At 33.2% G+C, this 11,248-nt stretch overlaps 2 protein-coding genes across 2 annotated transcripts; both read left to right on the top strand.

Moving 5' to 3' along the window:
• Positions 1 to 525: 525 nt before the first annotated feature.
• On the top strand, positions 526 to 5,003 carry LOC145973704 (coiled-coil domain-containing protein 142). The gene is given in 13 exon segments (XM_083103269.1): positions 526 to 806; positions 912 to 1,132; positions 1,350 to 1,482; positions 1,639 to 1,784; positions 1,951 to 2,138; positions 2,331 to 2,522; positions 2,633 to 2,772; positions 2,912 to 3,235; positions 3,317 to 3,433; positions 3,715 to 3,868; positions 4,034 to 4,151; positions 4,337 to 4,524; positions 4,772 to 5,003. Coding segments are annotated over 13 exon segments (2,229 nt in total). The 5' UTR covers positions 526 to 635; the 3' UTR covers positions 4,909 to 5,003.
• Positions 5,004 to 5,607: 604 nt separating this feature from the next.
• LOC145973656 (salivary peroxidase/catechol oxidase) lies at positions 5,608 to 11,148 on the top strand. Its single transcript, XM_083103189.1, has 5 exons — positions 5,608 to 6,565; positions 6,842 to 7,282; positions 7,555 to 8,107; positions 8,883 to 9,981; positions 10,217 to 11,148. Exons 1-5 carry the CDS (start codon positions 6,432 to 6,434, stop codon positions 10,441 to 10,443), a joined length of 2,454 nt encoding a protein of 817 aa, XP_082959315.1. The 5' UTR covers positions 5,608 to 6,431; the 3' UTR covers positions 10,444 to 11,148.
• Positions 11,149 to 11,248: the final 100 nt, after the last annotated feature.

Raw genomic sequence — 11,248 nt, 5'->3', positions numbered from 1 at the left:
TTTTACGAAATCTGACAGATTTAGATATCTGAATAATTGAAGAAGCCGCTCTCTCTCAAAGCATGCTACATCCATATATTCGGATTGCCATGCGTCACAAAGACGTATCCGTGGCAACTAAGAACGCATGGTACAACACTTGCTATCTGCAACCAGAAAATGATAGTAGTTAATATTACTTTTAAAATAGAACAAGATGTCGAATAAACAATGTGGCTGTGAGAAATATTTTTTCGAAGCAACGATCGCATGACAATATTATTCTGCCTCCTCCTCTATATAATTATTTATGCGATTGTATTGTACAGTTTCTTTTAGAAATTATTTTCTTATGACCAATTGTACTACTTATAACTTTTCTACACGATCAATAGCATTAATTTTCACTGCCCAGTGTATTTTCATAAAAGTGACGTGTAATCAATTCACCGATCAAGATGTCAGATAGAAAAGAAATTTTGCGAAGCAAGAGATGTGAATAATTCACTTAAATAAATGTTGAAAACGCAGCTTCGTGCACAAAGTGGGATTGATTAATGCATTATCTCAATGTAATTCCAAGGGCGATCAAGGGAAACCTTTGAATAAGTGTCGATTGAGAAGAAAAAATATAATTAAGGTTCAATCAGCGACGCATGGATACTAATTACAGAGCAAACATCGCAAAGTGGCTGCCGCTTTCCGATGGCCTTCTCGACCAATGGCTCGTGGACGCTTCTCTTTTGGACGAAAGAATGGGAAATCTCGCAGGATGCATAGCTTTAATCATCGAGGATTTGGCAGAGGCTCGGGCTTGCGATCTGGAGGTCCGAAATTAAAAAGTCTTTATAACAGAGAGATTTTATCATCATTAATAAACATTTTAAAATATCTATTAAAACGCTTATAATCGGTTGCTTGGTGCGCTTTAGATATTCGAAGAAATGCTAGATAACTTGGAGGAATTGATAAAGAGTTATGATTCGACGTGCAAACTGGGGGAGTTAAGCACCCATCTGATATATAAATATAAAATAGATCATCTGTCGATAATATTGAAGCGCAAGCTCAATGTGGCCGCAAAATTTATCCAAGATTTAATTACTGGTATTATCGATTGCAAAAGTGAAGAGAATATAAGAATAGTGTTTAGGTAAACTTCGAAAATAATTTTTCTATCATACCAATATATCACACTCTTTCTTTAGTTGGATTAATTTTATTATTTTGCACCTTAATCAGAATTAATTTCTTATAATTTTTATTACAAGAAATTAATTCTGATATTAAAGTGCAAAATAATAAAATCAATCGAACTAAGAAAGTGGAGCTCTTGTTTAAATATTTAAAAATTCTGTGAAAAATTGCAGATTAGTAAATGCTTACAACAGCATGCTCAATATGGATCGAAACGTATCAGACTCTTCCGTCAATGTCTTTTATAACGATTGTCCATCCATGTTGGAGCCGTTGAAGAAAATCTCTGTGACCAGAATATTGCAAGCGAGTAGTTTAATGCATTTTATTTTTCATTCTGATATTTTTTAACATGCAAGGAAATTATATTTTCTTTTCATAGATTGCTACATTAAATACATTCCTTTTTGAAATAGTATGGAACATCGAATAAAGGAAAATTTCAAACTCTAATAATTTTAGATGTTAGCGAAAAATAGAGCGGAGGAATCCTGTCACGAACTTATCGATTGTCTTCTGGCAAATTACGAGCCTCATGAAAAACTGGAGCCAACATCTACGATGAATGATGTAGACGTTTCAGAAAACTCTAGCATCGAGATTTACCGGTTCGCGGTCATAATTAAATACATCGTCGATATTATTATCAGATCTCTATAATATATCTAATAATTATTAGACAGATAAATAATATTTATAAGCAATGTATAATTGTATAATTTATATCTTACATTATTAGATATATATATTTTCATTATATTTCTCAAACTATAGTGCTCTTACGAGGCATTTGACACCACCGATCGCAAGTGCCACATCGACATCTGAAATAGAAGCATCCAATATCGAAAGCGTCCAGACAATCGTAAACACGCAGAACGAGCAAGTCCTTAGACTTTTAAATGTTGTGCAAGAGATCTCACCGCGACTGCTTGGCACGGACGCCTTAAAAACCTGCAACGGTACAGGTTTAATCATTTCAAAGACATTTTACAGTCTTATATACATATTTATGTACAATTAAAATATAAACAGTATATCGATAAAATTTTTGATACATGACAATCAGATATTGATTTATATAGCAGACACTGATATATATATATATATATATATATATATATATATATATATATATATATATTATTTATTAGGTGAAACAAAATTAAGAAGCAACGCGATAAAGAAAGTAAGGAGCTATTATCAGGAAGTTGCATGGGGTGCACTGTCTAGTATTTTGGATCATGTAATATTATGGTGGTCCCGAGAAGCCCTTGCGACTCACCACAGTCACGGTGCTCAGCACCTCAAGGATTGGTTGCGACAGTTCATTCAAAGCAACGAAAGTAAAAAAGAAAATTTCTTTTCTTACATTAGACATTTTCTCTTCGCGTTTATCTAATTCGCTTCGCGAAGAGAATATATTTTGTATTATATATTTCAAAAAAAATTTCAGTCCCACCTACAGTCAGATCAGCGTTGCAGAATTTATGCGACGCACTCGGTTATCACACGACTATCACTGCCTGGGATCAAATATTTAGACTAGCTTACACCTCGGCTTTCGAATGCCGTTCGAAACCATCATCCATGGAGGTTGATCTTATTTAGAAACCTTTACATTGAATTTCAGAAAAATAATTATTCATTTGATATAACGCACTAATAAATTAAATTAAAGGCTTAAATTGCTTATAAGTATATGAATAGAAAAAAAGGAAAAATTCTACACTAGATAAAAAAAAACATGATAATATATAATTGAAATTTTTAGGGAACCACCACGGGCCAAATGTTTGTCGAACTATTCCATTTGCTAGTTACCCTCAGCAATGAATGCGAGATTGGCGGCGAATGGGTGATAGGGGCACCCTTGATAGAGTTACCGCTGTCAGAACAGATCGTTGTGTTACATAGGATGGACCATTCGGTGCACACAGCGAGATTGTGGGCCATTCAGGAATCCAAGATTATAGCCCACACCTGGGACCTTGATGTGTTCTTTCTGCTGGTTAAGGGTGACATAGTGAACTGCCTTGAAGAATTATCTTATCTCAAAGTATTCTCCTCTTTACTATTATTTTTTAATAATTTGTATCAAAAAAATGTATTATCATATGTTTGTGATGGCCGATTTTAGCTCGCCGATCACACGACCGCATTGTCCATGGATACTATTAGCGTTCAAGTATATGTGTGTACGAAGATGCGAGCAAAGATCGTCTCCGAAGTCAAGGCGAATATTGAATTGCTTCAGGTCCAATACATATTTCGATTTCTAATACGAAGAAATAGAGAAAAGATTAATTTTATTTCTTAATAACTCTCGCTTCGCGAAGAAAAGATTATCTTCAAACTTTTAAATACTTATATTGTGTGCAAAGTATACTATATAAAGATTAATATTATATTATAAAACAAATCGAATTTATTAAAATTTGAGAGAGAGAAATAATTCCTCTGCGAGAGATAGAATTTTTAGTTCAAATCTGCTATCTAAAAAACTGTAGATGATTTTAGATTCCTTTATTTTTACAGATTTGCCCCGTTAAGTGTACCGACACGCTTGCCAAAATTTGTCGTGTAATCAGCCTCGCCAATTTACACATGTGCTTTCCGCGATCGAATTATTGGAGAACGAGTAGCAGCGTACCTCCGGTGACAGCCAGTCTTTACGTAGAAACTTATTTTGGTATATACATATATGTATAAACATTTTTTCTTATTTTATATTATGCATTAAAATATTTATGTTAAATGTTGTTAACAATAATATATGGATCTTATTATTATTATTGCATATTATCAAATGTTTTAGAGATATGCTAATTATTTATCAAAATTATATATTTTGCAGAAAAGATATTGCTACCAGTGCTGGAAGTAATAGAGGATCCCGAAACATCAAACATGATTCTGCGAATAATGTGCGAGGCGTGGCTCGATTATATCTATCTGCATCGTATCAAGTTTAGGTAAATTTACTTGATCATCTCGATTTATACATAAATTATTTATAAAACAATATAAAAAGATTATGCAGAAATAATATCCGCATGTTCTCCACTTATTAAGATTAATATAATATTCAACTTATACATGTTCCTTCTTTGTGTTATTATATTTCATTAGTGTATGAAAATAATAAATGAATTTCCAGCGAATATGGGGCGTATCAATTGTTGACGGATTTCGCACACGTATCAACGTGGGTTACAAAGTGTTCGATCATTTCGCAAAACGTCAGAAATCACTTGTTAAAGAACGAGGTTTTGCGTCGTTGCGAAGGTGTTGGACGACTTCTTTTGAGACACCCAGGCGAAGCTATCGCTATGCGCAAACGATTGGGTGATTGTATATAAAACTTATTTAACATATCTACTTACTTTTTTCACATATTTTTAATTTTCGACAAAAGGGATTCTATTCTGAATATAATATATCGCATATATCCAAATATTAAAGTTTATTTTGAGTATTTCTTTCACGTCTCATTAGGAGATTCGTGATTATTTAAAACATTCTCTGATCAATGATAATTTAAATTTGTTATTTTTTTCGAAGAAAATTGAATTAAATTCTTTACTTTTCACAGCTCGAAGAACAAACGAGCGCGGATCACCAGAATCTCCAGGTCTAGAACGTATGCCAGCCGAAATGTACGTCCCGAATCAAGAACAATGGCTTGAATTGCGCGCTCCTAAGCGATACAATTTTTGCTGTATGGACTAAATAAAAATAAATAATAAATAATAATTGTCGATGCTCTAACTATTACAACAATTTTTCTCAAAATTATGTTTAAATTACTTGAATGCACAAAAATTGCTGTATTAAAAAATATTTTTCAGTGTAGCGCGTTAGTTTGGATTCTGTGGAATATTTGAAAAAATTTAAAAGTTGTTAATATACATAATTCGAAGAAATTATTATTATCTTTATTATTATTAATTATTATTTATTATTATTGTTACTATTAATTATTGAAAGTAAATTGATATTTCCAAACAAGATTTATTTGAAAAAAGAAATAAAAAGGTGCAAATATTTTATATAATAAATTACAATATATAATAAATTCTATGTATATTTTTTATAGATATATATAACTATATATCTATATATCATAATATAATTTATAATATAATATATATTAGTTTATTTTTTTTATATTCTATATAATATATATTAAAAATAATACTTTTAAGAGAAAACAAATCTATGCAATATCCTATGCATCGGTTTTTAATAGAAAATTGACTAGTCGTTGATAATATAAATTTATTCTCTATTTTATTCTTTATATTTTATTCTCGAGAAGCCCGACAGGACGGAAGCCTTTCTGTGATCTGAGACATATATTGTGTTACATATAGGTACGGGCTAAGAAAATCAACGTAACAAATTTGCACGACCGCCGTTCTTGGCAGTCAAATATTGGTCGTTCGTTGTCAACGTCACATAATGTGCTATAATAATTAATCTTAATTTTTTTACGAAAAACTTAAATAAAATAGAGTTTTTCATGCAAAGCGAAGATAAAGGCGTGAAGACAAGAGAGTGTCTGTTATTATTATATACACGAATATAAAAAGAGACATTTTAATCAGCTTACTTTTGAGAGCGTAGTGAAAAATGATGCCCATTAAATTGCATATAACAATTATTACGGAATCAATTGTACGAATATTCTATAGTTTACGTCGTATTTTATCATTCATACGTGCAGAATAATGTATTATTTTTATCAACCTAAAGTATATGATCTGTGATCGCTTGCATAAGTCACACAGAAGTGTAGCTTGTTGCGGGAGTTGTCACACCGCAAAATAAGAATACGACAAGGCTACTCATGTTTCATTCCGGACTGTCGATTCTCGATTCACCACTTTATATAACCAGTCTGCTTGTCCGTGCGAATGTGCGAGCAATCTTCAAGAGTTCAAGTCTTTATTAAATCCTTTTTTTTTATACGCGGACAAAAGGTTACATACGTTCTATGCATATTATCGTATCGAAAGAATTCTATCATTATTATAATTAAGTGCGTACTTTTGGAATTTTGCAAGGCAATTCGTTAAAATTTCTATAATTTGTGTTAATTAAATAAATATAAAATATAAAGTGACTTATATACGATCTACCAGGTGAGAAAGATCTTTAAAGAGCCTCACCTATCAATCGCTAGAAGCAGAAATCGATATCTGTGTATTGTTAAAAGTCTTCTTCCGCATCTGCATTTTTGTGCAACGAAAATGCGCGGTATTACGGAAAGAACGCCTTTAAGAAGGCATATGGATTCACCTGACTACGTCGAATTCGCCAGCCTTTTGAGGACTCGAAGAACGCGAATACGGCAGTTTCAATGCTGTATTTGCGGTATCCTGATGTAAGTCTGCGTCTATTTTTTATATAAGATTTTTAAAAAATTGAATAAAGTTTTATTTTATATTTTTATATTACTTTAGAATGTTATATATATTTTATACAACATCTGTAGAATTTTAATATCAAACTCGCACACAAGAAAAAAAGGAGAAGGTTTTAGAACAATTTTCTAAAAATTTTCTAAAAATGACTTCTAATATGACTAGTTCTAATTTGACTAGTTATAAATGATAGGAAATTATATTTTGCAATTCAACTTATATTTGCAATCTCGCAGAGTGGTCTTCACGATGGCTCTGGTGATATCCATCAGTTATTCTATCAGTAATTCCACTGCGATTGACAACGCAACATCCCCCGGAAATTTAAGTGTTATCTTGAGAGAATCTTTAGGATTCGCACCTGGATCCACCTCACACGCATCCTTCAGCAATACCGTCAGTGCCACAGTCGAACCCAACTACATTCTGATACGAAATACAAAGGTCAATACCTCGAAGAGTCTCAGTCGACACGAATATATGCAAGGACTACGAGCCAGTGAACGGGCGATTAAGGATCGTCTGTTCGCGGATATGATTGCCGCAAAGTCACCGTTGCCTTCCCCATCTCCAGAATCTAGACACCGCTACGCAGTGAGCACGTATCCTAACGTTAGTGCTCTTGCTTTAGCAGCAATAGGTGAAATCGCAGCTACAAGAACTATTGAGAATATGAGGTGAGCGGTGAATAGGACTGTCTCGTCCTTTATATAAAATGTTATATTGCCTTCTAATTTTTTCTCTTTAAAGAAAATGTTGAGAATAAACATAGCTCTGCGTTATAAATTTTATTTTGTTTATTATAGGCTATACAGTTATAAATTAAAATTTTTATTTTTCCACATAATTAATAAAATAATTATTTATATTAGCGATTAAAATTATAAGCAGTTAGTTTTTATAACATTTCAGACCATTAATAAATTTTATAAATATTTTTCTGTTCGAGATCCACCCATGATGAATCTTCGGCGATCGGTACTTTCTTCGACAGTGGTTGGATGTCGAAGAGCGTGTGCAAACAATATTTCGATCGCTCCTGCAAAATCGGCAAATACAGAACTGTCGACGGTAGCTGCAATCGATCTAGAGGATGGGGCTCTAGCATGACACCTTTCAGGAGAGTTTTACCTCCAGATTATGCCGACGGGATCGAGTCTCCTCGAAAGGCGCGATCCGGAAAGGAGTTGCCTTCCGCTAGAGAAGTCAGTCTAAAAGTACATAATTCTTCAGCCAGTAGTAATCCATCTTTCACGGTGATGCTGGCTGTATTCGGTCAGTTTCTGGATCATGATATTACTGCTACCGCGCTTAGTCAGGAAATTAATGGGAGTTCGATAGCGTGCTGTTCATTCTCGAGAGAACAACATCCCGAGTGCTTTCCCATTCGAATTGGAAGCGGCGATCCCATGCATGATCTGACTAACAGAATCTGCATGGACTTTGTAAGATCGGCACCAGCTCCGCGGTGCGAACTCGGCCCTAGGGAACAGCTTAATCAAGTAATTCAGATCGCATTCTTTCAACTTGCAATTCTAAAAAGAGCCAAAAATCACGGAACATTTTCCATATCAATTTTTTTTACATATACAGGGTGTTAGGGCTATCTGTTGCCAAAAAAAGCTCTTGTAGCTTATCTCGAGAGCTTTTCAAAACACTATAATAAAATATTTGTTCATCGAGTACTTTTCGAGTTGTGAGACTTGAAATAATTTCTTAATTTTTACATAAATCATAAAATATTTAGTAAAATATTCATTTTTCGACTCTCTTACCTTAATGTATAAACTCTCTTACTTTTATGTATAAAATAGTGAGAGGAATCAATTGGTGTAAAGGAAACACATAATTGTTTCGAAAAAAAAAATATATAATTGTTAATTGGAAATTACATATTTTTTCTTCGAAACAATTATGTGTTTTCTTTACACCAATTAATTCCTCTCATTATTTTGTACATAAAAGTATTAAGGTAAGATAATCGAAAAATAAATATTTTACTAGATATTTTATGATTTATGTAAAAATTAAGAAATTATTTCAAGCCTCATAACTCGAAAAGTACTCGATGAAAAAATACTTTATTATAATGTTTTGAAAAGCTCTCGAGGTAAGCTACAAGAGCTTTTTTTGGCGACAGATAGCTCTGACACCCTGTATATAAAATTCAAGAAACTGATTTTTTAAAACACGTAACACACTTCTTAAACGTAAAAATAATTCAAATCGCTAATGAATAAGATTATGAAGAGAGTTAACAAATAATGTTGCGTACAGGTCAGCGCCTTCATCGACGGTTCAGCTATTTATGGCTCCAACAACGAGACCACTTCTGATCTGCGCGAATTCATCGGCGGTCGTTTGAGGATGCAGCTCACTCCCGACAATAGAACTTTATTGCCGGCAAGCATGAATCCTAACGATGGCTGTAATAGAGAAGCCGAGCGACGTCGTGGCCGTTATTGCTTTGTCGCGGGTGATGCCAGAGCGAACGAGAATCTACATTTAACCACAATGCATCTTCTCTGGGCGCGACAACATAATAGGATCGCGGATGAATTGTCCAAAATCAATCCCTCTTGGAACGACGAAGTGCTCTTTCAGGAAACGAGACGCATCGTCGGCGCTCAACTGCAACACATCACCTATCGCGAGTTTCTACCCATCATTGTAGGCGATGAGAAGATGAAAAAATACGACTTAAAACCCCTTAATTCAGGCTACAGGAAACAGACGTATGATCCAAATGACCTGGAAAATGACCCGACGATAGCCAATCACTTTGCGGCCGCGGCTTTTCGTTTCGCACACACCTTACTACCAGGATTGATGAGAATGACAGACGCAGAGAAGGGTACGTCGTCATATGTGGAACTGCACAGGATGCTTTTCAATCCGTACAGCCTCTATGCCGAGGACGGTGTCAGGCGTTCGATCAGCTCGGCCACGACCAACGTCATTCAAAAATATTCTACACATGTCACCTCGCAATTGACTAGTAATCTCTTCGAAGATCCCGTAGCCAATTTCACGACACCTTGTGGCCTCGATCTGGTGTCGTTAAACATTCAACGAGGCCGAGATCATGGATTACCGGGATACACTGTGTGGCGGGAATATTGTGGACTAGGAAAAGCGGAAACGTTTACCGACCTTGAAGGATATTCGAATCATCAGGATTTGGAGCAAATGTCGATGCTTTACGAGTCGGTCGATGATATTGATCTGTATACCGGCGCGTTGTCGGAAATACCGGAATCGGATAGCTTGGTCGGGCCTACGTTTACATGTTTGATCATCGATCAATTTATACGTCTGCAAAAGGGAGATCGTTTCTGGTATGAGTACGTCGAGCAACCATATCCCTTCACAGGAGGTAAATTTCGTTGATAAGATTTGTTTCTACTATGATGTGCAATTAGCATAATTTCAATTATTTAGGGAAAAAACATGTTAAAAATAGCGAATATTAAATAATATAAATTTTTAAGATAACAAATATTTGCCATAAATTTTCGCTATAAATATTTATAGAAATTTATCATGTCAAAATATATTTAGTTAAATTGAACAAGAATATACTCAAATGTACATATTTGCAAAAATTTCAGAACAACTCGTGGAGCTACGCAAGAGTTCGCTGGCTAAAATAATATGCGATAATTCCGACGAGATTACGCACGCTCAGGTAGAATTAATGCGTTCTGTTGGACCTAATAATCCTATAGTACCTTGCGAAGATATACAAGAACCTTCCTTTATATTATGGAAGGAGAATCTCACTTCTAATTTAGCGTCACCAACAAATAAAAAATCTAAACAGATCAAAATTTTATAAATATAACATATGTATAAAATTCGGAGGATTATTTTAACGTGCACAGTTTAGATAATCTTCACTTTGATTTTAACATTAATCCTCAAAAAAGTTGATGACATTATTTGTAACGATTATTAGTCGATGCGATATCATGTTGTGTAAAAAGCTTAAGAAAATTGGACATATTCTATTTCATCTAAAGCGCTCTTCAAATAAATTTTACATAAGAATCATATTTATATAATATAAGCATTCTCTGTACATTCCTAAATTTGAAAATTATTTTTTTATTATTATTTTTATTTTCTATTTATGCAATCTTTATAAATCTCACAAGAACAAGAACTGAAATATTGAATATAAGGATTGAATATAAGAAATATTGAATAAAATAAATATAACAACATATGAATTTTATTGATTCATAACTTGCAAATTACAATTAACTAATGAAAATAATTACATTTAGGAATGGACAGATATTTAAAGTTTTATATACTTTATATATTTTAATTTTACACTTTATACACTTAAAGCTTTTTGCTATACAACTCAACATACTTTTAGATCGTGATTCTTTTTTCAAGATAGACACGTAGTTAAAAAATAATGATTTTGTAACAATTTTAAATTTTATAGCAAAAATTTGTTTTCGAACAGATCAAACAAATTACTAATAATAAAATGCTAGTCTATGCTTGTATTTTATATTTAATTTTATTGAGTATAACATTTTTAGAAAATTTTTTAAATATGTTTATTTTTCATTTTTTACAGCAACATCAACAAAAATGAATATTTTAATAAAGAGATTAAGTTAAAT

Source organism: Camponotus vicinus, unplaced genomic scaffold (assembly GCF_025532165.1).
Source record: "Camponotus vicinus isolate PSW18456_S1 unplaced genomic scaffold, iyCamVici1.0 SCAF_1, whole genome shotgun sequence".
Taxonomy (NCBI): Eukaryota; Metazoa; Arthropoda; class Insecta; order Hymenoptera; family Formicidae; genus Camponotus; species Camponotus vicinus.
Note: the sequence above shows the minus strand (reverse complement) of the source record. Positions and strands in the feature narration are given on the sequence as shown.